Below are 27106 nucleotides of genomic sequence, written 5' to 3'. Positions count from 1 at the left end.
TTTTTCCAGCTGCAGATAGTTTCTACAATTGTGTGACATTTGGAATTCTGGGAACCAGAGGGTATATAAATGCCACAGCCCTGGGAGACCAGGCTGGTTGTGGTTTGTAGTCAAGCTCAAGGAAGAAACAAGAAGAAAAAAATTCAAGGATCTCTCTCTCTCTCTCTCTCTCTCTCCCCCTCTCCCTCTCCCCTCTATCCTTCTTTTTCTCCTATCTAGTGATAGGAGGTGAAACCGGGTGGGGAATAAAGACTAGGAAAAAGAGGAACCCACAGAGTAGTAGAGACCAGCTGTATGTGTGTGTGTGTCTGTGTGTGTCTGTGTGACTGTGAAACTCCATCTCATTTCAGGTAGCCATACCACCCTGATAAGATGTGCTAGACACAGTCCTGGCGCCCACCTGAGGAAGGAAGGAATAATTGAGTATGGGAAAAAGCAGAGGACTGACACAAAGTTTACAAAAGTTCTTCTCCTTTCTCAAACACGGAGGGAGGCAGGTATTCATGCTCCTAACTGGAGGGTGAGGCTATCAGAAGATGAGGGCTCAGTAACTGAGAACAGGCACAGTGATGAGACCGAGGGCCAATAATAGAGCTTGTGTGAAGTTGCCAGTGCAGTGAGTGGGCCAGCTCCACCGGGCAGAAGACGGATGTCATCCTGCGCTGGGAGCAGAGGCAGGGATGGCTGTGCAGCTCGGCTACATGAATCGGAGCACTCCAGGAGACAGAGTCTGCCTCAAAGTATGGTAGAGAGTGACTGCGGAGCAACATGGCAATCTCTGGCCTCCACACACACACACACACACACACACACACAAGTACATAGGCATGTGCGTGCACACAAAACTGCAGCTACCACACACACAAAAAGTTTCTCACGCACACACACACACCAAGTTGATGGCTAAGTGCTATTTTTTTTTTCTAGGCAAAATTTCCATTAAGTGGCATAGACGTGGCCTCCTTTCAGATTGGTGGCTAGTTGAGAATAGGAAACATATCTCTGACGTAAAGTTCATGTCCCACGTGACTAGAGAAAATAGTTCAGAGAACACGCAAAGCTTGTTAAATACCCACTTAACTAGTGCTGAGAAGCCAGACGCACAGTCTACATGACCCACAGGAGCCAGATCCCTGTGGGTCCTGTTTTAACAGCCTAGCCCAGTGCCTCAGGCAGGGGAGAGGTAACCCCTCCCCCCAGGCCCTTACACACGCACCACATTCTTTGCTCGCCATCAGATACCTGGTGAGCGATCTGGACTGACGTACACAGGACTGTCACCTGTGTTCTGTATTTGGGCTCAGTGACTTCCTCAGCTGGACGTATGTGCCTCAGTATTTTCATCCATAGAATGTGTTGGGAAGGCAGCCTAGCTCCCAAGGACATTAGTTAAGTTCCCAAGGCTTCGGGGGTGGAGGGGTTGTTCCTTAAGTGCTAAGCGTCACAGAGTCTACAAAGCAGCCCCACGCAGAAAGCGTCCTAATGACCTTTTTACAGCAGGAAGGGAGGCTAAGAGACTGTTAGGTTTTACCTGAGTCCACAGCCCGGGCAGTTTGACTCAAGCTTGTGTTCTGATTTGCCTGGGAGCCGGAGAGCTGGGAGGCAGTAGCCAGCAGTTTCTGGGAAGGTTCAGCATTATGTCCTGCCTGCCTTTTATTTGCTATTTTATTCATTTTGCTGTTTCAGAGAAATCTAAAAACAGGTGTGAGGTGATTTGCTTATCACACAGGAGCATTAAGAAGTATATGGCAAAGGCTCTTCAGAGTGTTTCGTTTAAGGGAACGAAAGGCCTGCACCTGAGCAGGGTGTTCAACGAGGTCGTTGAATTGTCAATGCAGTCCTGGCCGACTAGGCCAGCCCTGTCTAGCTATCACCTCTCAGAGCTGGCTTCCACGAGGCCCTTCATATTTGCTCTAACCCGAATTCACCTGAATAGAGCAGGGGGGAGGGGTTGGAGGAGGCACACTGAGTCATCGCCCCTACCTCAGGCCCAGAATAGCCTTGCCAAGGATCTTAAAGGTTCTCAGAGTTAGGTGGGGCAGCGCAGGCAGGCTTTGACTGGAGGATTCATCTCACGTCCTGTAGAAATATCCAGTTTTCCAGGTTGAAAATAAGAAATCCCCCAAGGCATTGGTATTTAAGCTAATCTTTAAGATAATGTTCACAAGGAAAGGCTACACTAATATGAGCCCAGATGGGAAGGTCGTCCAAATCTGGCAGGTGCTCAGAATACTGTTACCCACAGCAGGGCAGGATCTCTGTGCATCAATTACTTTCTCTTTCTCTTTCTTTCTTTCTTTCTTTCTTTTCTTTTCTTTTTAATTAAGGATTTAGGAAAATACAGGAAAGTGTTAAGAACATAGATCTATTTCCCTCTTATTTGGCATTTATCAATATTATATCATTCATTTAAACAGATTTTGATCAAAGAAATATAGGTAAAACTGAAAACCCCACAGCCTGTCTTCTTCCTTTAAAACACACACACACACACACACACACACACACACACACACACACACCAGTGTTCTGACATCACTTCCAGGCAATATGGAACTGGTTTGCTATTTGGACGATGATTTGATTTGGGGTTTTTGTTTTGTTTGATTGTTTAAGAGTTTTGTTTGATTGTTTAAGGTGCCCAGGCTGACTTCAAAATCACACTCGGCCCCTGCCTAAGGCGCACCTTCCACACCATCATTCTAAGATTACAGGCCTGTGCTTCAATAACCCACTGCCTCCTTACTTTTAACTGCTCTCTAGTGCTCCACAAATGCCCAGTCCACCGTTGGTCATGAGGTGTGGAAGCTAGAGTTGAGACACCGCCAATGGGGAGCAGTCTCGCTGTGCACACAGGTGTGAAAGTGGGTGTGGCCCCTCTGACCCAGCACCTGGAGAACTTGCTGTGCCCAAGCTTGAACACGGGGGTGCTGCACAGTGCCTTCATTACAACAAAATGAAAATGACATAAACGAGTCTCATAAAGGTACTTTTAAAAGACAATGTGAACCGGGAATGGTGACACTCGGGGAGGCAGAGGCTGGTGGATCTCTGTGAGTTGGAGGCCAGCCTGGTCTACAAAGTGAGTTCTAGGATAGCCAGGGCTACACAGAGAAACCCTGTCTTGAAATCCCCCCTCCAAAAAAAAAAAAGACAATGTGGATGAGAGTACTAAATATCACTGAATTGTATACTTCAACATAACTATATGCTATATGAACTTAACTTCCATTAAAATGTTTAGGCCTCTTTGATTTATCATTAAAAATAAAAAGGAGAGTTTTCAGGGCCTTGTGCCAGCAATAACATCCAACCCAATGGATAACTGGAATCTTGCCTATAAAAATTCTAAATTCTCAGAGCACAGCTTGTGTGTGAGCAGATGCTTCAGAAAGCAGGGTGTAGTGGCCTGTGATCCCAGGAATCAGGAGGCTGAGACTGGAGGGTCTCGGCAAGCTTGAGGCCAGCCTGGGCTACACAATGAATACCAATCCAGATGGTTAGGTGATGTCTCAGATGGAACAAAAGCCTTTACAAATGAGTCAGATCAATTTTAAGGTTGAGCCGACTCCTTTGGCGAGCCAGTCCAACCCAACACCATTTTTAAAACTGCATTTGTGTGTGTAAATGTGTGTGTGCATGCATGTGTGGTGTGTTTCTGTGAGCCACACAACACTGATGTGGCCGTCAGAGTCTGTTCTCTGTCTCCATCATGTGTGTTGTGGGTCTTTGTTGTGTAATGACACTTTCCCTGCCATGTCCACGCATCCCAGATAGGAAACCCACAAGAAACCAAAGTACAGAGAACACTAAAGTCCACTTTGGTAAACCAATGGAGCAGAAATACTTCAAAGAGCTGGGTCACCAAGGCCCACCCCCACATGGGTGACAGTTCACAGAGCTGGGAACCTGGAGCACACTGCACAACCAGCATGCACCTCAAAAAGGTTGGAGAGTGTCCTTTCCAGGCAGCTCAGTTAGTATCTGCTTCTTCCAGACAGCAGCTGGTGTGGTTTCCGGGTCTTTGCAACATGGCTCTGCCCCTCTGGTAGGGAGGCATCTATTCAATCTGGTCAATTTCAGGAACTTCCTGAAGCTGTTTTGAGTTGTTTACCTTCGTGTTTAAAGAGTTTCCCTGTGGGATAGACTGTTTCAATCTTTTGGAGGAAACTATTACACAACAATAGCAAGTGCCTTAAGCCCCAGACTCACCCTGCCAGTCTCATCAGCCATTTCTATTCAAAAATCATCCAAGGCTTCATAGATTAATTAGCTTAATCAAGTTCACTTAGTGTGTGAAAGAAAAGACACCATGGCTCTCGGGGACCAACTGGGTATTTTCTGATCCTGCCTTGCTCAGCCGCACCCCCTGCTGTTTTGCAGACTCTTACTTTGTAAGGGAGGGAATCTTTAACCAGTGACCTCTTCTGGCATCACATTAACTTTGCTAGCCTTTCAAAACATGGAGCAAATAAATGGGAATGGCCATCTAGCCCAAGCAATGAGAGTAGATTAAATGGAAGCATCTTCATGGGAGAAGGAGTGAGAAAATAAAACTGCTAGAAGTAAAAGCGCAGGGATCTCAAGGTGAGAGGCCCCTGTATCTAGCACCAGCCACAATGTAGCCTTTTTAAAGCAGCTCTGGCCCCTTCAGGCTGCTTTTCCCAGCCCATCCACCAGTTCTCAGTGCTCCAGAGGCCCCTGCCTTGATTTCAAAGGTCAAAATGACAAACGCATCAGAAAATCCTGAGGAGCAAACAAAGAAAAGAAAAAGAAAGAAAAGTAACCAACAGTCTCACCAAGCAGGGTAGCAGTGCTAGTATTACTGGCCTCTTTTGATGCATGGTATTCTGAAGCCTCTTGAGGAGCTCTAATTCTATTGCCTTTTTTAAACTCCGTTTTCAAACAGGGTCCCACCAGGCATGCCTCCCTACCTCTTCCCTGGGCATTGACCACAAGTCTCCTTCATGGACTCAACGTTCCACTGACTCAGGACAAACTTTTCGCTAATTCCCCTATTGAAATCCCATTGTTTGCTTTCAGCTATGGTGCAACTTCTTCTCTCCCTCAAGTGACCCTCTTCTTCTATTTCCCGGTAGTGTGCACCCTGCCATCCATGCCAAGCCTCTTCGTCTATATGCTTTTACTTTTCCCTTCTCTGCTGTTGCCTTTGTTTTTTGTGAATTGCTTTGATTTTCCTTTGTCTTCAGATTCCTGACAATAATGTACTTTGTGTCTTCCAAGGACTTGGGAGTGACTTTTAAAGATTAAGCCTCATCCCCACATTTTCTCAAAAACAGCTGGGTGGTGTGTTGTGTGTCTGATAGGTTGGCCCCAGGAAGTCTTAGAGGATTGAGGCAGGAGTCACATCACTGACCTTCTGGGTTAGAGTCCTGTCCTCAGCAAGTAACTGGAAGATTCTGTCAGATAACCTCTGCCCCCGAGAGCTTAGCTTTTTGCCTGCCAAAGTCCCTTGGTAAAAGAATAACCCCCCCCCCCCAAACAATGTATCTGTCAAGGTAAGAATGTGCAGTGAGAGGCTGTCTGTGAGAAATGGTCTAGCTTCTTAGATGGTCTTAGATGTTCTAGATTATTGAAAGGAGTCCATGATCCTTCTTACCACACTCTATGACTCAGGTACTTCAGGAAGGAAGGAAAAAAAAATATCCTAATCCTTTTATTCCCTCTACTGTCCAACAATGAATAGAATAAACAAATATGTTTTATGGGCTGTAAAGGAGAAATCTTTTTCTAGGGCCTGTGAAGTTGCAGAGGGAAAATAACTGACTCTTTAATGAAGGGCAGAGACGCTGTCTACCACAGGACTGACTGAACATCCTAACGCAAAAATACATGCACCTCAACTCTGTTACGACTCACATGTCCTAGCGCTTCCATACAATGTCCAATTCAATCCCCGTAACAACCCTGTATCCCATGTGTAAGCCTCGTCATTTTCATGAAGTCTCATGGAAATATAACCGCTCATCATGAAATGCACAACGGGCCCCTGCCATTAAATCCCAGCAGAGGCAGGTGGATCTCTGTGAGCTGGAGGCCAGCTTGGCCTACATAGCAAGTTCCAGGCCAATCAAGGCTACACAGTGAGACCCTGTCTCAAAATAAATAAAATAAATAATCTCAGACCAGATGAGTTTCACATCTAGGTCTGGGATGCCCACATGTCCCCCACGATGACAGGATACCCACAAAGGGACAGCGCTGCATTAATGTGCAGTTGGACAGCGCTGTCCAACTAATGTGTATTAAGCTAACAGGCCAACTCTCCTTCAAGACTTGATGCGTGCAATGTATAGTTAGCTATATGAAGCAAGGACTTTCTTCTCATTTTGCAATCACAGAACCAGCAAAGAGCCCGAAAGGACTAATTCCTCAGGAGTGATTTGTTGACAGTAAAGCCGAACGAAAGCGTGAAAGCCTCCTATACAGTGTGAACATGAATGGAAATTGCCAGGGACCACCTGAGGTCACACCTCTTTGTTGGCAGCTACTGCAATAAAAGCGAGCCACCTGCTCCGTTTGTAACACCAAGAGGGGAACGGATGGCAGAGGTAACAACAGCCCGGCGCTCAGAACCTCCGAACTCCCAAGAAAGTGGGAAGACATCCTACACCCAGCTCTGAACTGTCGCCGAGGGTCTGGACAACTGTGAACCGGGACAGGAAATGCCAGCCTTCTCCCACCTCTTTCCCACAGAACTGAGTGAAAGCAGTGAGTGGGCAGAGCGAGTATGGCAATGAGCATGCTGGCCGCTGAGAGTGGAGCAAGCGACCCTGCAAGGCAGAAGAAAGGGCCTCCATTCTGAGCGCTGTGTGTTTTCCAGAGGCCTACCTGCTCTGGAGCCCTGCCAGGTCCCAAGCCTACCAACCCTGCTCTGCCTAAAGGAGTTGGACCCTCAGAAAATCCCATCCAGCCCATTGCCCGCAGCTCTCTAGAGCAGCGAGTAAAGCCTGTTAATCTGCATCCAAAGCAAGAAAGCCCTAAAACACCGAAGTTTTTCTGCGCTCAGAGAGGTGGAGCTGTGGAGAGGAAATGGCGTTGCTCTCTGTCCAACTCTGAGGCAACCTGCCACTGTGAGCTCCGAGAAACAGCCGTTTTGTTTTGAAAACTGGCACCCAGTGCAGGCTCACTCCTGGACATGAACTTGAGCCCCCCGCCCCCACCCCCAGCTGCAGCCCTCTACTTCCAGCCTCTCTGCCAACATCCCCTTCCAGCTGCCCCTGTCAAAGGCACCATTGTACCCTCCTGGCACAGCAACAGAGTAAGGCTAAAGAGGGAGAAAACATTTTCTGCCCATGGGATGTTCTTAAGCAGGTTGTGTGAATGTGGCTTCCATGCCACATTCCGTGAGCCCACACAAATTCACCAGAACTCCATCATCCCGGTCACAGATGGCAGCTACTTTCCAGGCTAGCCAGCCCACCATAGCTGGCTGTCAGAAAATGCGGAGCACACAGCTGGGAGGTCGAGGCTGAGCGATCAGGAGAGTGGCCTCCAGAGCAGCACGCACCAGCCTGCCAGAGTAAATTCTAAGCTTCAGCTCCCCAAACTGGAAGGCATTTTCTTTTAACTGACGCTCTTGACAAAAGAGTCATTCTAGCACGTTCTAATAAGTGGTTATTAATAATAATCCTCCTGACTATCGGAAGGGTAGGAAGCACTCAAGAAGCCTGTTCATGACTAGAGAGCATGGACTTTCAGAACATTCTTCTTGATAACGGAGAAGAGTTGTGTGTCCTTGCTTTTGATTCCCTAGTTGGCATTTGGGCACACCAATTAATACAGAGCATCTGTGGACACATGAATGAAATCCCCTTCGCAGCATTATCACCCTCCTCCCTCCTCCATGTGACTGACTACCTTTCACCAGGCTAACAACCTGTCTTCTACATAGTATCACGTTAACTCCCACGAGCCATTCATTCCCAGGTCCCACGTATCTCCGTTTATAGACCAATAACTCTCCTGGTCACTCTTTTTGCTTAAAGATCTGTTTTCTTTTACACGTATGAGTTTTTGCCCGAGTGTTTGCATGTGCACCATTTGGGCACAGTATTCCTGGAAGCCAGAAGAGGGTATCAGTCCCCTGGAACTGAAGTTTACAGACAACTGTAAGTTGCTGTGTGGGTGCTGGGGACCCAATCCGGGTCCCCTGGGAGAGCATCAAGTGCTCCTAATGGCAGTTACCTGCCCAGCCCCTCCTGGTCTCCCCTTTGCCTCACAGAGAACAGCACAGTGCTGGCAGACCTCTCGAACGTGCTCTTTACGGAGCTCTGGCTTCTCCATCTTACCACTTGCCTCTCATACAGAGACCCTGAGGCTGAGGGAAGACAAGCACGGAACAGAAGTTTGGGAAAGAAAGTTCCATGGAACCAGTGTTTCCTCGTCTGCATAACGAGCATGTAAACACTGACACTGAAAGTTAAGAGGATTAGGTATAAAATATTCGGCGAGCCTGTTTCATAAGCTGCTAAAAAGACGTGCGTTATTACAGGTGGATGCTATTATCTTACTGCCCACAACAGACAGCGGCTCCTAAAGTCATATCAAGTAGCCTCTCTGAACCCTGGACAGGCAATTGCCTGTCAGGTTTACCTACATGCCAGACCCATTTTTGTATGGAGACAGACTGTCCTCCTAGGGCTGCTCTCTCCTCCACATAGCACGGCTTCTTCCCTCACGATACCTATCAGACATTAACTCTGAAAGCATTCACTCTTGTTCCTCTCTTAAAGAAAACAAATACAGTGATTTCCCTGGGTGCTTTTCTTACACTCACAGCAAAGTCTCCAATTCTGGCCATAGCTGTCTGTGGAAATTCTCTCATTCTGGCCCTGCAGATATAGAGGTCTGAGATTCCTTTTGGGTCTTGTTGCCTCTAGCCAGCAGAGCATCAAAGCCGGCCTGCCTGATGGTATCTCTTTTCCCAGCTCTCCTCTCTGTTGACGCTGTGGTATCTTGCTACTGGCTACAGTAGGAGTGTTTCTACCTTAGAACACAGCTTTTGCTTGCTCTTTTCTCCTTGTTTTTGTTTAAGTTTTTTTCCTGCAGACCTTGCTGGGAAGCAGTTAGCAGCACAGGTCTCCAGCACTGACCTGAGGAGGCACCTGGGGACTGGGTCCCATCCTATTTCCGCTCCATCCCTGAATCTAGCAGAGAGGACATTCCCTCTTATTCTTGATGAAGCTTCGTCTTCTCTCATCAACCAAGCCTCCCATGCCTCTTCCTCTACACTATGTGCAGTGTAGGGTGTGAGGCTTTAGCCATGGTCAGAGGATTACTTCCTGCAGGCTAGGGTTATCACTGGCATCTCTCCCTGCCCTGGACACTGAGTCTACTTCACTTGGCCATTGCTATATTCATCTAGAGAGGTTGGGCAGATTCATCTGAGAGGGCGATTTTTGTCAGTGTTCTTCATGGAACAGCTTATTTTTCCATTTGAGGGAAATGGGGATGTCTTTAAAGTGCTTTGGTTTCAATTCACAGGTACCTTGTTGAGCACCCTATGCAGGTGAAACATACCTAGGTCTGTGGAGAGCACAGAGCATGGAACACTGTCCTTACCTTCTTCTGAGCTTCATGTCTCTTGGGGGGGGGGACGGACATGAAGGACACATGCCACATCCAAGAGGAAATGAAAGCAAGGAAATGCAGAGAGCAGCAGCATCGCTTACCTGCTAGACACCCGAAACAGCTTTAAGAGCCACTGCATCTCAGGGAGGTTGAGGTTTATCAGGTATCAAGGGGCAGTTTGGGCTATGTGTGGCAGAAACAAAAGGAAATAGGCCCCAAGTCTTTGGCCACACAGAACAGGCAGTTACTAAGCCAGCTAACTAGCAGCCTCAGCTACTACCTTCTTTCCAAACTAAAGAGGACACATCAGACAGGGTCAGCTTTCCCCAGAACCCTGATGTACCCTTGAGGCTGCCAGGCCTGTTGAGCCGATCCTGCCCACCACTCATCTTAGACTTTGGACTACTCAGGGAGGCTTAACGGAGCATTCTCTTTGTATGACGATTGTTGCTGTGTTGTTCCCTCAGAAAGGAGGCAAAGGAGGGGAGGGTTGCCCAGGCTTATGTCAGTCCCCCAACCCCTGACCTTCAGGCTTGGTCTGAAGCTCTGACATGGAGCCCAAGCATCAAAGGAGGCCACATACCCCAGCAGCTAGAACCCAGTCAAAGGTCAGGATGTGGTCTACCTCGACCTCAGCCCTCTCCTTCTACACTTTAATTAAGAGGCATTTTCTATGGATACAGCCCAATATTCCTCAGCAGAAGAGCTACATGCTGTGTTTTGTCACTCACGAAAAAGGCTCATCTCATCCTCAGACTCTTGTCTCCAAAAAAGAAAAAAAGTACAGGAAATGTATAGCTTAAAAAAAGTAAAAAAAAAAAAAAAAAAAAAAGAGAGAGAGAGAGAGAAATGCATCAACGAAATGTGGTAACATTTTCAGAAAATTTTTCAGTAATTTGAAAAAAGAAGACTGTTAAGAAAGTTAAGGAATTATGATTGCCATTGAAGAGTGATGATGATTGAAGTAATTTTCAAGTCTTTATTGTTTAAAGACAAACAGCATCTGCGTAGGAAAAGAGAAAATCAGGTTTGCTGCAGAAAGTTCAAAGTGCACATGCACCCTGAACAAGATTGACTGCCTAGGTATAACTTTTACGCTGGGTCTTTTATTTCTCAACCTTTCTGCACTTTCAGAAATATCCTTAAGAAGAAGATTAAAACAAAAGGGAAATGGGGAGGGGCATATCAGAACAACGCAAAGGCGAAAAGGAACTTGAGAGGAGCTAGAAGCCCAGAGGCTCCGAGATCTCCCAGAACTCTTCGGCCCTGAGCTCCACCTCCTTGCTCAGGAGCAGACCCAGCCTGGTGGAGGGTGGAGCTTCGATACAAAACAATCTGCCTCCAAACCAGAGACATCTTGCCGGCGGGGTGGTGTGGAGAATCCAGGTTAGGGATAACGCAGTCCAGAAACTGAAACAGGTAGCCAAAGAAATTTCCCCGGGGACCTCCAGAAAAGGGTTGGCAGGGCAATGCAGGAGGCCTCTCCCCCCCCCCCCCCCCCCCCCCCTTCAGGGCCGAGAGGGGGGCCTGCAAGGTGCATGATTTTCTGCCTCCCCCCCCTCTAATGTCCAACCCCCCCCCCCCCCTCCGCTGAAGACAGATGGGAGAGTCTAGGTTTGGCCTAGAAATGCAGAGATCCAAAAGCACCGTGCTGGAGAGGGTGTAAGCACGGCCTCCTGACCTGGTCTCTGGTTACCTATCCAACTATCCTCTAACCAAAAGAACCATCCCCCTCTAAAGAAGGCAAAACTGTGGGGGCTGGGACTGCCGTGGGCTGCAGCCAGCAACCTGGACGCGCCCCGAGGGGCGGAAGCCGGGTGAGCTTAGGTGGCCCCCGTGGAGCCTGCACCTGGAAGCAGCACCCCGTGTACTGTGCGCAGTACAGTACGATCCGGGGTCTGTGCTCGCCCTTAAGTGCCAGCTTGAGCCCCATGGCCTGGCTGTAAACCGCCTGGATGCGTGCAGCTCAGCTCAGCGAGCAACCTCAGCCTGCCAACCCCCCTAAGAGCCCCAGCCAAGCTCAGGGCGGCATGCAAAGGCCTCCAGGCTCTCTCTGGAGCCACCGGGAAGGGGAGCCGGATGACGTCATGGAACACTTGGAAGGATTTAGCTCAGGAACAGGCTAGTGTTCCAGTTAGGTCTACAGGGCTGCATTCCAGACTCCGCTTTCCCAGACTCAGGACAGCGAGCCTTGCATCTTCAGGGAGTTCCGGAGGAAATGGAGACGGTGGCTAGGAGGCAGGTGTGCAGAGGAGGGGCAGAACTAAGCTGCTCTAGCCGAACTGAGGGAGCAGGGTCGTGACCTGGGGGTGGCGGGGAGGGCATGCTTTCCTGGCACTGGAGATGGGAGAACTCCCATAATGCAGGAGTTAGGAGTTGCCTTTGCCTCTTACCAATCTTGGCCATCCGCACCCCACCCCCCATCTTCCAGGTGGCTCCTTAAAGCTGAGAGAAATTTAAGGACCAGGCCAGAATCACCGAAGCAGTCTCAGAGCCAATGTGTAAATCCCTCCGTCTCCCAGCCCAGGGGTGTTCTTTCCAAAGCCAGGTAGAAACTTCAAAGACATCAGGGCCCTCCCGCTTGACATTGGATGGGTGGAGAATGGGAGACAGCAGAGGATGGCTATTCTTCTATTCGAGAAGCTACAGTTACAAAGTTAACCTGCCTAGCTGGACACTTCAACTGCAGGCAAGGCAGAAAGGCGGCTATGTGGTATACAGTTTGTCAGGGAGAGTGCTGGTGGTATACTCCTTTGGTTTTATGGGTTGTTTTTAAAAAACAAATCTGGCCTAGAGAAGGGATTTAATAACACTGATGTCTAAGCCCTTATAAGATAGAACAGCAGTGGGAGATTCAATTATTCAAGCAACAGCTGCAAGCTGAATTTTGCTGTAAACCCAGCATCAGCTTTACTGCTTCATCTCCAGAGTGGAATCTGGCATTCAGTGCCTGCCTTGGCAGCCTACTTCTGCATCTGCGCAGTGGCACGTCCCGTGACCTTGAGCCAGTGCCCTTACCACCCACTGGGGGTATCGGTGGTTTCTCCCTCGCCACCAGGATCCCAAGAGACAATGTAGGCAAAGGCAGCCTGGTGCCCAAGGGAGTCTTGCCAAGTGTAGTTGTGACTGTCATGGCTTCTCAGAAGGGAAGAGATATTTCGGTCAATGATGAGTAAATGGAGGTGCTTGTGAAAGTTATTCCAGCCATGAAGGGAAGTAGCCATCTGATCTCGGAAGAGATACTGCAGAGGGGACAATTCTAGGCACGGAGCTGAGGAAAGCTCATTTTGAAGTGCAGGAAAGTTTTGGCACAGAGAGCCAGAGCCTAAATTCCTAATTAGCAATAATATAAGAAGGGTGGGCCAGTAAAAAGACTTTCCAAGATAAACTCTTAACAGATCATTAAACACTGATAAGGAAAAGGGAAAGAGGAGGGGCTTGTTGTGTTTTATTTTTGTTTCTGTTTTTGTTTTTCGAGACAGGAGACAGGGTTTCTCTGTGTAGCTGGATTACAGGTGTGCACCACCACCGTGCCTAGCTGAGGGTCTTGACTCAAAGTCACTGTGACCCAGCAACAAGGAGGCCAGGGTGAGACCATGTGTTAAGGGGGCTGTACACAAAGGCACAAAGGCAGCATGCGGCCACACCCAGAAGTCCCTGCACAAATGAATTCCTCAGACCTGTATAAGTCTGGCTCTCGAAAGGCTGCAGCTCAGAATACTAGATGATGTTTGAAGCAAAACAATAAAAAGAGAACAAAACAAAACATGGAAAGGATAGTTCAGGAAGGCTATGCCCTTCTAGAAGTCTTCTTCCTTTCTATATTCGTAGTGGATCTCTGCTAGTTAGTTTTTAATCAGCTTGGCACAAACTTGAGGCACCTGGAAAGGAGACCCTTCAATAGAGAAATTGCCTCCATCAGATTGGCCTGTGGGCATGTCTGTGGGATACTGTCTGGGCTGATGGTTGATAGAGGAGGACCCAGCACTTTGCGCTGGTACCACCCCTGGGAAGATGGTCTGAGCTGCATAAGAACATAGGCTGAGCAAGCCAGTAAGCAGCACCCCTCAATGGCCTCTGATTCAGCTCCTACTTCCAGGAAGTTCCTGCCCTCAATTTCCTCAGTTGGACTGTGACCTGGGAGGTGCAAGCCAAGTAAACCCTACCTCCCCTGCTTGGTTTTGGTGACTGTTTATCACAGCAACAGATAAGGAAACTAGGCCAGGTTTCAAATTAAAAATGGAGGAACAGATGCTAAAGTCATTGCCATGTCTAAGGCAGAACAATGGAGAACTTATTGGCCTTGGAAAATTCATACACATTTGATTCCAAGTTGTTGGAAATTCTCTAGCTATCACTCAGAAGTCACACTGGTAAATCTAGAAAACGGGGATTTCTAACCAGCAAGAGACAAGCGACAGATTTTACCAGTTTCCCAAAGACAAAAGGGTGTACTGTGAAACTACGTATTGAGGCACTTCTTTCTAGTCTCTGGAAACTAGACTTGATGATTGACACCCATGCATGGGTGATATAATTGACTTAAGATAAATTCTTTCATTACTTTTCTGATAAAGGGGTTAGAAAATTTGATGTGACATTTAGAATGGTGTCTTCTCTTTTGATGGGAAGAATGCAGGATTGGGGTCTGCAGGCCTCCATTTTCATCTAGCTCCCCCATTCATAAATCAGATCCCCACAAGGAGGTTTCTTTACCCCACTAGGCCTCGTTTATGAAAGGCAGGTGGACATGTTCTCCTAAGTCCGCCTCATCTCAGAGCTCCGTGAATCTACCTCAAAATGCAAACAGGCTGGTAGGAGCAGAGTCCTGAAGATGCTGGATAATGTAAAACACGCTAAGGTTGCTACTGTACCATGTTTGGCCTCTTAAAGTGACCAAGGAGAGCCTTGATCCCTGGGTTTGCCATTCTATCACTTACACCCCAAATGATGGGCAAACTGGGGCAAAGGTCACAGAATGACAACCTGATTAGACTGGAAAAGGCTTGAACCAAGAACCAGATAAAATCAATTAAGTATAAGGCCTTGTGTGTTATATTTTTCAATCCTGCCTAAGTTCAAGAGAGGGAATCCTAGAGAAAGATGAGAGTCAGGGTGACTGAGTTGACCCCGTCCTGGAGGAAGTGGCAGCATCGTTATTCTGCTTCAAACAAAAGAGCTAACGAGGCTCTTCCCACATCCACGATACGGACAATGGTGGGTAACGCATTATACCTTTATGGGTGCTTTGCACGTGTCCTGTTTTAGGGACACGCTAATTCGATAGAATTCCAGCCCCAAGAAATACTGCTGTGGCCGCCACCTGTCCCACCAAATACTGTCTGTGCTGCTGGTTTTTTGTTTTTGTTTTTGTTTTTGTTTTATGCCAGGGATGGTGCCAGGGAGCCCGGGGGGGGGGGGGGACTGTGGTATGTACAGAGCACAACAATCAAAGCAAAAAAAGTCCGAAGAGGAGGTCAGGAGGTTTGCCACACTCTGCCCAGAGGTTGCGCAGCCAGATGCGTGGGAGGAAAAGGAAGTCGTTAAGCATGATGCTCAGTGATTACCTCGAAATCTGTATGCTTCCGCTTGCGCCGTGTGTGGTGCTAAACAACGGACTCAGTTTCCTCTGTGCTCCAGTGCTCCCGAATACACCAGTCAGGCAGCCATCATAAGGGACGGGGTGGTGTGGCAATAGTCAGTGAGTTTGGCCGTTTTTATTTTTTGTTGGAGGGGGTTTTCTGTTGGTGGTGATGGTAGTCGTTTTCTTGGCTTTTGAGATGGGGTCTCCTGCATCCCACCCTGGCCTTGACCTCACTGTGGAACCAAGGCTGTCCTCGACCTTCTGACCCTCTCGCCTCTGCCTCCTGAGCTCTGTGCCACAGTACTGGTGTACTCACTCCTAGGGATGCAGCCCGGGGTTTTGTGCATGCTAAGAAAGCATGCAGCTCCCTGGGGCCCCAGCCACAGACCCACGCACACCGTGGGGATGACCAGCCGCCCTGGTGATGTGATGACTGGATTGGCTACATGCAAGGAGAAGAAAGGCCACGCCCCCTGGCTCCGAGGCAGAGGATAGGACCAATGGGGGAAGCTAGAAGAAAGAGTCTGTACCCTCCTAGAACTTTCAAAGAATCCAATCTCCCCGGTGGAGAAATGAGTTGACGGTTACCAGAAACGCTCACTGTATTCTTGTTCTACAGCTGGGGGACAAGTCTGGAGGGTGACAACACTGATTAGGGACGACAGAGAAGTCAGGCAGCAGGTCACCGAGTGATACCCAGACCCAACTCTCCCATCCTCCTCCGGTGGAGACTGAGAGGTTGATTTCTGGGTATTTTAGGCCATTGTCTGGTGTTCCTGCATACCACACATGGGGCGAATAGTAAATAACAAAAGTTTAGCCCTCACAATTCAAGGTCAGGGTCAAGGGGCTGCATGGGGTAGGGCCTTTTGCTCCTGGGCGCCCTGCGGTCTGGAGGCAGCAGGAGCTCATTGTGGTTTCCTTCCCTTTCTGACAAGGCTAATGAGATCATGAGCTCAAGACCCCATCTAATCCTAATTGGGCCCCACCTCTTAATACTGTGACAATGGAATTAATCCCCCACCATGGATTTGATGGAGGCATCCAGACCATAGCAGTAGATAACCAAGGTGACCGTAGATGGTTATTGTATACTTTTGAGTTTTTTTTTCCTTTCTTAAGAAAAAAAAAAAAAAAAAAAAAAAAAAAAAGCATATACCTAATAGTCAGGTTCCACAAATGTGCTACTTACCTGTGCACTCTTGGATAATAAAGCACATCTCTTTGGGTCCCCTTTGTTCTTCTGTGAAGGAAATAAATTACCCATAATCCTTAGTGAGGGAGAAGGATCAAAGCCAGCGCAGTTTTGCTGCATTGGTAAGCATCATGCCAAAATAGGATAGCTTTGCAGCTAGGTGCAGCACACAGGCTAGAGCCTTCCAGTCTTTTAAACCTCCCGGGGGTTGGGGGCAGGGTGGTAGAAACTAGATAAAGAAACTCGGCAGCTTCAGCCAGATCCACACTTTACAGCAGCTGTGAGAGCCAGGCAAACTGCAAGGGCTCCCAAACCTTACCATCCTTACCAGGCGGCGGGAAAGGATGAAATGAAGGAATAAAGTGAAAATTGTCATTTGTTGAGGATCTCCCTAATACTGGCTTCTGGACCCAGCGTCACTACAGATCTTCACAGTGATCAGGAAGGGTCCAAACTCAAGAGTATGAGGATGGGCTGGAAGACAATTTGGCAACTGCCTTGGCTTAAATTGCATCCATAAGTGTTTTTGGCTCTTTGGAAGTCTTGCGCCGTCTTTCCTAGAGCCGGCCAGGACTGGGTGGCTCCATCTCCCTACAGTGGTCAGAGCCTTAAGTCTGAGCAGCTGCCAGATACTCAGTTTCTGACTGACTGTGGTGGGGTGGCCGAGGCCCTGCCACACCCTTTGAGAAACCCCACCATGCACAGCCCCACAGTGATCCCCGCTTTCTCTCTGCTTCGCAGTGTGACGGAGTTGAGGTGGACCTGAGCAATGTCTTCCTGGAAGGCATCGCTGTTCTCAACATTCCTAGCATGTACGGAGGCACCAACCTCTGGGGAGAAACCAAGAAGAATCGAGCTGTGATCCGGGAAAGCAGGAAGAGCGTCACAGACCCGAAGGAGCTCAAATGCTGTGTCCAAGGTAAGCAAGCACCAGGATAACTGCTCTAGCCATTGTCCCGGCGGCAGGGTGAGCTGGCAAGCCACAAAGAACCTACAACAGGCTTGATAAGGCCCCATGGTTGCCAAGGACCGGGTGCCCTGGGAACAGGCTGACTCATCATCCCTGGTGCTACAGCGTTTACAGTCTGATTGAGAAGGCAAAATTCACGATAAAGAAACCTTAAGTAACAATCAGTGGTCAAACCAGCGTTCCATGGGCTTAGGTGTCAAGTGCTGCTCCTGCCATGGGTACCAAAGTCTTCCAGCGTCTACATCCAACAGTTCTCAACCTGCTCTCACCTCCTAGGGCAACATCAGACCCCGCCCATCACTCCTTCCCCTGGAAACCCTTCGTCCACATGGCTTCTAGAACCCGACTTGCTCGTGGTTTCCTTGGTCATCCCACTGCTCGCTGCTCAGTCTCTGTTCTCTCTGGCCTCTTGATGCTATAAGGTTTCCATACAGGGTCTTTGGCCTTCTCTGTTCTGTCTGTCCCCCCCTTGATGGCCTCCTCCAGTTCTAAGCCTGTGTATGAACCTGTGGTGCTACCAAAACTGCCCATAACCCATCGCTCATGCATCCAGCAATCTGTGCCACATTTCCCTCATCTAAGTTAACAGACGTTGCCATCTCCGTGTGTCTGAGGCTGAACTCCCGCTGTCCCTCCCCCAGGCTTCTCCAACCTTTCCAGGACACAGGCCCAAACACTGGCATCATCCCCAATTCCTTTTCATGTCTCCTTACATTTAGTCCATAAGAAAACCTATTAGTTAACTACTTCTTAATTTAAATTTATTATTATTGATTGTTTGTATATGGGTGTTTTTCTATATCTGTGTCTGTGCACCATTCGTGTTCAAATGCCTGTGGAGGCCAGAAGAGGGTATCAGATCTGCTGGAAACAGAGTTACAGAGGGTTGTGAGCTGTCATGGGGGTGCTGAAAATTGAATCCGGGTCCTCTCAGAAGAGCAGCCAGTGCTCTTAACAACCGAGCCATCTCTCCAACCCCAGTTGACTACTTTTTAAAAACATTCAGACTCCAATCCCTTCTTACCACCTGCATTCTGACCACCAGGATCTAAGCCGCTTTCTTTTTTCTTCTGAATTACTAAAAATCCTTCTCTCTGGATTCCTTCTTCTGCCTGTGCTATATATAACGTGTACTCACCAAGTGTGGTGGTGTGTGCCTGTAACGCCAGCACTGGAGAGCCAGAAGCAGAAGCAGGAGCACGCGACCAGCCTAGGCTAGATACCTAGAATAACTCTCCAAAACAGTCTGTTTCTCACAGCCACATAAAGACCCCTGAGAAAGCGTCAGACGATGACACGGATCAGATCTAGCAATGACTCCAGGTACAAAGCTTTAGTGTGATCTGGAGGCTCCTGGGGTCTAGCCCTCAGCCCACTCCCAGACCCCATCTTCTGGGTGGACTCTCCCCTTCACCCACTCTCCTGTCACTCATCCTGGCTGCCCACATAGGTCAACTAGTCCTGTCCAGAACAGCGGGCAGTATGTCTCAGAGGCCTCCAGCTTGTGATGTACGAGGGGACAGCTTTCTGGGATGCCCTTGCAAGACCTTCACCCCAACGCCTTACCAGACAAGGTCAAGGCTCCTGGCTGCTGATTCTGATTGCTTGGTGTTCATGGCTTCTGAGTTGTGGGGAGTAGAGGGGTGAGAGGGTGCAGTGGGGATATCACCACGGGTACTGTGCCAGCAGGAGAGGACTGGATTCTAGTACAGGTATTGCTACCAACCCTTTTTTTTTTTTTTTTTTTTTTTTTTTACCTCAGTTTTCTTTGCTGTAAAACCAGCTTTTCAGGGGAAAAAAAAAAATCTTGTTAGCTGGGTAAATAGGGCCGAACAAGAAGATTGATTCCTAAACCAAACTTGCTTTATAAAAAAGATTCCTGGACTTTAAGCTACCTATCATTGAAGGGAGGGGCTCCCTTCCCTCCAAGGGAGCGGTTGGTTGCTAATTCCACAGGCATCATCTGTAGTCTAGAGAAAGGTAATCAAAAACATCATCTTCATACTCCTGTCCTTTTAAAGAAGACTCAGGAATATTTCTTTTTTGCCCTCTTAAAGCCCCTTTATTTCACACAGTCAACTGTTCAATTTGTATGAATTATTAAACTGAATAATGCATTCCTCTTTCCTCCCTTAGCAGGGGAAGTTGTGGGTGCTAGCAGAGTGAGGTAAACATTGGAGGTTGTATGACGTGCCTGGCACCCCTCCCCACCGCGTGCCCACTCAACCCCACTCTCACCTCCCTGGCATCCAGCTCTGTCAGAGCAGAGAAGGAACTGGCAGAGAAGAAAGCTCCCCCATATCCACTCTGGGGCTTGAGGAAGCTCTTCCTGGGATCATGTTCTGCCTTAGGGCTCAGTGTCAACCTGTAGCTCTTCCTTAAATGTCTGATCTTACTTAGATCTTTCTGTTCTTTAAGCAAGAGTAAACTGTTGGTCGCTCTTCACCTTCATGTACTGGAGCCCTTTTCTCCAACTCTCCTCTCCTGTCCCCAAAATGCACTTTCAGAACTGAAAGATGAAACACTTCCTGTTCTTCAACAGGAGTGTGAGCCGATCAAAGCAGAGGCCAGGGAGGGGCCCTGGCTTCTGGGCTTTGCACAGATCTCTACTCTGAGCCTTCCTCCTGAGAGAGCCATCATCCCATAAAGGATGAGCTGGCAGTGGGAAAAGCTAGAGAGACATGTTCATTTAGTGCCTGAGCTCCAGCTCAGACTCCACCCCTCACTAACATATGGATTTGGTATGTCCTTTCACCAAGAAGGCTGTCCATTTTTCTTACTGGTAAACACAAGCAAACTGGAAATCCCTGTTTTGAGCTTTCTAACAGCTCCAAAAAATGTCAGTCAGTTGTATTTTAGTCTATGTGGCCTCTTGAGCAGAGTTGTATGCACATTTTTTTATTCTGTTTTTGTTTGTTTGTTTGTTTGTTTGTTTTTTGTCCCAGGATTTCTGGGCCTGTAGCTATGGGGTCAGGGAGTTCTCTGCAGGCTCTTCATTTGTGCTTGACTCGTTGGCCTTTCTTTGGGACTGGAGGAGAGAGGGAGGAGTCAGGGCAGAGTACAGGAGAGCAGGGTCTCATCATAGGAAGTACAAGAGGAAGAGCAATAGACAGCCAAATCTGTCACGGCACATCAGCCTTCCTCCTGAGAGGAGCGGTCCAGGTAAGAAAGTCACCCCGGATTAGGTTCTATAAGCAGGCAGGCTCCCGAGGAAGCAACAAGGCTGGATGCAGGGAATCTTGCATGTGGATAACCTAGGTTTGAGCTACGGCTTTATGTTTTTCAGTTTTATAAAAAAATGAGAATTATCCACCTCCTCATCTGTAAACTGGGCATAATAATACCTAGTTCTCTAGCTTGTTAAGATGGTGGATATAGTGTCTGGACACAGTATGAGCTCAAACTTAAAAGTAACCATCTTCTGTCTCAGCGTGCAGTAGGGGTCTAGTTTTGACATTTCTGTCTCCAGCATGTACTAGCAATGAGGCTAAAGCTCCTCAGACTTCAGCTGAGCCTCGACCCAGCACAGAAAACTCACACAAGCCACTGAACCTACTGCCTCCCTCCCTAGTCTTCTCTGATCCCAAGGGCAGAGCTTAGGGATCATAAGCTTCAGAAGCCCTACTGTCTGTCCCCAAGTATCAAAAACTAAAAAAAAAAAAATAAGGGGCTAAGCAAATGGCTCAGCAATTAAGGGCACATAACGATGCTTGTTGGAAGGACCCTAGTTCAATTCCCAGCACTCATATCAGGCAGCTTGTAACTACCTTTAAGTCCAGTTCCAGGAGACCTGACAGCTCTGGCCTCTGCAGGCTCCAGCACTCACCCACACACAGACACATACAGTTTGAAATAATAAGAAAACAAGATTTTTAAAAACGGAAAGCATCAGATAAATGAGAAGAACATGGCATCAGTTCTCTTCGGTACTTGTAACAAGAATGGTCAGAAATAACCTGTCATTTTACACTCCATCGTGGCTTGCAAGTAATTTTATGTGAATGAATATAATCCGAGCCAAAAACCCATGAAAACGATTATGTACCTAGCTAAATATTCCTGTTTTATGGTTGGGGGTGGGGAGAAATGATCAATTTATGTCCAGAAGTAGCATCAGAACCAAGACTTGTGTCCATGATTCCAAACCAGCCCCTAGAGGATAGTGTCCATCTAGAAAATATACCGAAGAGACTTGTATGAGCCAGGCTTTCACAGCATGAGTGACAGGCAGATGTAGGCCAGTGGGGGATCCAACCTTCTTGGTAACACTGCTCCTCTCCATCAGTAACTCTTCTTTCTAGAGCCCCCAACAGAGGCACCAGCTCTGAATTTCCTGGGAACTGAGCTTTGCCTCAGTCACACCAGAACCCTGACTGTAGGCTGCCCTGAATCATGGGTCACTTGCCCTCATCATCTCTTTCCCCCATCTGTCCTGGAAAGTCGGGGGAACAGAGTCCACAGTCTCCTTTTGTTTACTGTTCTAGTTGGCAGCGGGAACCTGGGAGAGTGAGGCCTGAAAAAAAAAGAACGAGGTGGACTAAAGTCTCATGCGATAGCCAGCTTCACTCAGAGCCTCAGACAGTTTGTACCCGGGGGTTAAGAAAGGTCACCTGAGTAAAGTTCTCGAGAGTTCAATCACAAGAATCACAAGGACAAGCTGCGTGTGGCAAAAAAAAACAAAACAAACAAAAAAAGAAAACAAACCAACCTTGTTTTTCCAGAGGCTCATGAATAACAACAGCTGAAGTAAACTGCTGTCTGCTACACCTGGGAGGAACACGAAAACACATTCCCAAAGCAGTTCCATGTTTTTGAAGAATCAGAGGTCACAGGCCTCTTGTGGTCTCGGCAATTTTTTCTCACAAGCACTAAGACTTCTAACACAACTCCATCCTTAAAATGTGTTCTGACAGCCTTTGTGTCCTTTTCCTAGCCTACTACCCAGAAGGGTGTAGAGTGTTCTACAGAAACACTGTCTCTGTGAGGAGAGAGGAAGAATCTTGCCTTCAGTCAGCACAGTGGATACTAGACTCTACCAAAGGGCAGAATCAGGCCCCAAGTGAAAATGATGAAGAAAAGTGTTATTAGTGTTATTAGAAAAGTGTTATTAGAAAGTGTTATTATGCGTATATGGGAACCAATAAACAGCCATTTGACAAGTGAGACATGCTGGCCACCTTTAAATAAGCCAATCAAAGGCAGCTCAGAGGACTTGCCACTGAGAGTCTTTGTGGTGTAGAGGGATGCAAACGCTGAAGGAAAATTTAAAAACCCAGGCCTCTTCACCACCACCCACGTGATGTCACCACCACCCACATGACGTCAGCATCCCTCTCCAAGCTTCAGCACTTCACAAAACAGAACAGTGATGGGCTCCTTCCTGCAGGACTGTTGTGAGAGTTGAATTAGAGTCTTCTTGTAGGGCACACAGCAGCACCTAGAACTTGATGAGGTCTTGATCAACAGTCTGTGTAATCACAGCTTGGTGTTAAGCAACATGAGAGGGCCAATTTAGACCCTTTCTCTTGGTTTCTCCTTCAGAAACGTGGCCTAGATTTCCTTTAAACCGCCCATGGCTCTGACGATCAGTACCACTTGGGCTATTGTTGGGACTGCCTTAAAGTGCATTTGGCTGTTGCTGGGGGGCAGAGGAGGAGACCTGAGCAGACTGCAGTCCTGACGGGCAGGGGGAAGGACAAGGGTCTGGTAGCCAAGTGAGGCAGAACTCTGGAGGAGGTTAGAAAGCAGAGCCCTTGGAATTCTGCCATTCCCTCTGGCACCAGCCCAGGATATAAATGAGAGACTTCCTACACACTTTCTCAAACCCTCAATCCAGCCTTCAGGCTGGGTCCAACAGTGAACTCGGGAAACGTTTCCCCCACGGGGCCCTCCGGCTGTCTCACATGTGGTTTCTCTATCAGTCCCACTTAAACCACAAATAGAGCGTTCTGGAAAGTTCTATACCAAAATCTCTCTAGACTCTCACCAGGTAATAATTTCTGCCATTCTTGGTAAACAAAGTGAGGGTCAGCCATTTCTGGTAGGGCATTTGAGTTGTCCTCCCCGTGTTACAGACAGGCTTTCTGTCGTATCATCCAGCAGACATGCAAATATACCTACCAAGCATCAGGCACTTAGAGTGCGATGGGGAGTAATGAGTTCCCCAGCCACGAGGGGCCTAGCACAGCATGGCCTCAATAAGATAACCACACAAAGAGACATAGGAACTGCGGTAACTGCCAGGAAGAGCCCATGGCTCCCAGGTCCGGATGAGGGCAGCCAGCCCGTGTCATTCACAGTACACCTGTGACCTCACTAGCCTGATGCTTGAGCCTGCTGTCATAAGCGCTCTCCACGCCCAGGAGCATCATTCCTGCTCTCCCCAGATTCAGAGGCTGTCTCTAGGAAAGAGAAGCACAAAGCCTCCTGGCGTGCAAGGTCCCACGGTCCCTCTGCTCACTTGGCTCAGCCGCTCTGCAAGCATGGGTGGTTTGCTCACCTGGGCAGGGTGGCTTTGTGGGTGCTCACCGATTGTGTGAACTGTGCCCTGACTTCTAGAGCCAGAGGGCACAGATACTAGCCAGCCATCTCACAGATTCATGCTCCCAAGCTGGAAGCCACAGCTCAGCTGAGACTCAAGCCTCTGGTGAGCATAGATTTGCAGTTTCTTGTGGCTTTTTTTCCAGTTTTCTACAAAGTCATGGGTAGAGTAGAGCCTGATAGGTTCAGAGCTGGCCAAGGTTTTTTTCTAGTCATCCTAAAAATTGTGCATTTAACAGGGGCGTATTACTTACTTTCCGTTACTGTGATAAAACATTGACCAAAAACCACCTGAGGGGAGAAAAGAGCTTTTTTGTTTTGTTTTGTTTTGTTTTGTTATGTTGTTTTGCTTTGTTTTGTTTGACTTACAAGTTATAGCCCATTATCAACTGGAGCCAAGGCAGGAACCTAGAGACAGGAACCGAAGCAGAGCCCTGGAGAAAAGCTGTTTGCTGGCTTGTTCCCTGTGTCTTGCCCAGCTTGCTTTATTGTAAAACCCAGGACCACCTGCCTGGGGGTGGGCGCTATCGTAATGGTGCCTTCCGCATCAATCGCTGACCAAGAAATGCCTAGCAGACATGGCAACCGGCTGGTCTAATGGAGGGAACGCCTCAGTTGAGGGTCTCTCTTCCCAGCTGACTCAAGTTTGTGCATAGCTGACAAAAACTAACCAGTATAAATCTCTCCCCCGTGGGTTGGCACAGGAGGAGGCAACGTGAACTCTGAAGGGCCTCGGGAGTTCTAGGTGTGTGCAATGGAAAGCTTCTTGGCGCTGGAAAATCACCATGGCAACGTGTGTCATCTTGTTACATGTTTGCAGGCCTACATAAAGACTTCACTTTGCTGTGCACAGGAAATCACAGTTCTGCCATTCAGCCTTTCAGTGGCCCACGCTGGCATTCCCCCAAACTAGTCATTATCTTCCTCTTCTGCCCATCTCCTTCTCCTCTCCTAAAGCCCACTGCCTCCCCACAAACCCATGTTCCCTGCCTGGTTACTCTCTCACCTGTTGCCCAAGCCAGATACCCAGAGTCCTGCATTTCCTACTGGAAACGTCCTGGTAGAACTCTGCTGTGTTTCCTTCTCTACAGAGCACCTCTACCACCAGCTGTCACCAAGTCCCTGTGCTGGGCAGAGTCTCTGAGGCCTCAGATGGGCTTCTGGGTACTTACTGGTTGGCCAAATTGCACTCTGAGCCGAGACACATGGAGTGATGAGCTCGGGGACTGACTTTAAGTTGGTCTGTCAGGAAAATGGGATTTTTGCGAATGACGCTGGCACAAAAGGTCCCAGGACTTCTCCACCAGTGACAGCTTGTGTCACAGCTTGGAAAAGCCTGCCTCTGATCTCCTTTCTCCCTCTAAGGCCCTCTCTATTCCTAGCTGACTCTGTCAGGAAGCTCACACTCTGTGTGGAAGCTCATGGTGACTGGCAGGAGTTGCCCTTCTGGATTCTGCAGGTAAGGCCAGGTGCCTTTTTTGGTAGCTTCCGGATGAAGGCCAGCAACGGTGTGCTTCTTAGATGCCTGCTTCAGCAGAAACGGACTTTTCTTTGTAGTATTGAAACTCTTCAAATTTTAGTGATCATATTCTCCACTAGATGAGAAAGAAAGAGCAAGGTGGGGTAGCTTGCCCTTGGTCAAACCTGAATTGAAATATAGGTCTTTCCACCCACAGAGAACAATCTCCACTCCTCCTCGGTCTCCTAGGGAGCAGAAAACATTGTTCTAAAATAAGACATGTAACTAGGCTTTGTAGGCCAGAGTCTCCAATGCAGCTTCCCAACTCAGTTCACATAGCATGAAAGCAGCCCTAGAGAGTAATTAAATGAGTGTGTGGGTCTGTGTTCCAATAAAGCTTTATCAACAAAAACAGATAGTAGGCTCTCTTTGGCCCTCCTGTCATGGCTAGCTAGTCTGTGCTCTAGAACCTCAAATGCTCCATGACAGAAGATGACGGGCATCACATGAGTGCGGTACAGACACTCAGATCTCACAAAGACATGGTATAACAGAATCTGCACTCCCCCAGCCTCTCCAGTGGGGCTGGTTTGCCTGGTTGCTTCCCCACCCCCGGAGGATGTCACGATGAAGTTTTGCATACTAGAAAAAGAAGGTGTGGGGAGATTAACCAACCTGTCTCAGGTCAAACGGGGGGGGGGGGGGGGGGGGGGGATCTGGAACTAGAGTCCAAGTTCTAGCATCCCAAACATGGAATTTTTTCTACACACACCCCATAACCTACCCTAGCTCCCAGCCCCACAGCTTTGGGCTGGCCACAGATCTAATAAAATTGGCCGGAAATCCAAGGGAAGCAACCTGTCGGTACTTCCTTGGCTGACTTTGGAGCAGAGAGGACTGCAGGTCTCCTCCTTCCCATCCCCATCTTCTGAGACCTAGGAGGGGCTAGTGAGATGGAAACGTGCCAGGGAGGCTGCTGGCCGGCTGCAGTGGGAAACCTGCTCTCACCGGTTCAAGCTGGAGCTGACCTCCAGCTTAATTCTTGCCTCCAGGGGTCTACCGCGCCTGGTAGGAAGCCAGGCAAACTTCACTTCTTACATGCAGAAGGAAGAGCTAGTCCAGGCTCTTTGACCGGACTAAGCATCTTGTTCTCTTGTTTCCACTGTTGTTATTCTATTGCTTGAACCATTTTGGGTTCCAAACGGGTCCCTGTTTTCTGCAGCAGCTTTTAAGCCATTCAATACTGGGCACTTCCTGAGATCCTCCCCCACAGCAAAGCACCCTGCTGGCCACATGCCCAGACACTGTTGTTCAGGATTCTTGGCCAGTTTCTATTTTACGAAAGGAGTGTGTGTATGTCTTAGTCAGTTGGGCCTGCTGTAATAGAAGATCATAGGCCGAGTAGATTAAACAGCAGAAATTTGTTTCTCATACTTCTGGAGGCTGACAAGCTCAGCATCCATATGCCTGGCACTTTGGTTCCTGGTGGGGGCCCACATCCTGGCTTGCAGATGGACACTTCCTGCTACATCCTCGTTCACATGGAAAATTCCTTTCTTGATTTTTTTTTTTTTTTTTTTTTAAGATTTACCCTCATGATGTGACCAATGCCTGTTATCAGATTGAGAATCAGGGCTTCGACATATGAATTGGGGGTGTGGCCAGACACAAACATTTAACCCATAGCAGTATTTGATCTTCTTCTTCTTCTTCTTCTTCTTCTTCTTCTTCTTCTTCTTCTTCTTCTTCTTCTTCTTCTTCTTC

General features: G+C 48.2%; 1 protein-coding gene across 2 annotated transcripts in view; it reads left to right on the top strand.

Annotated features, from left to right (window-relative positions):
* Dgkg (diacylglycerol kinase gamma) overlaps window positions 1-27106 on the top strand; it is a 192616-nt gene that overhangs the window by 137405 nt on the left and 28105 nt on the right. For both annotated transcript variants that reach the window (XM_055625066.1, XM_055625065.1), the window contains one exon: window positions 17115-17292. In XM_055625066.1, the coding sequence (XP_055481041.1) occupies window positions 17115-17292 (178 nt within the window). The remainder of the gene's footprint in view (window positions 1-17114; window positions 17293-27106) is intronic.

The sequence above is a fragment of the Psammomys obesus genome, unplaced genomic scaffold, assembly GCF_907164565.1.
Source record: "Psammomys obesus unplaced genomic scaffold, mPsaObe1.curated_primary_1811, whole genome shotgun sequence".
In the NCBI taxonomy this organism is placed as follows: Eukaryota; Metazoa; Chordata; class Mammalia; order Rodentia; family Muridae; genus Psammomys; species Psammomys obesus.
Note: the sequence above shows the minus strand (reverse complement) of the source record. Positions and strands in the feature narration are given on the sequence as shown.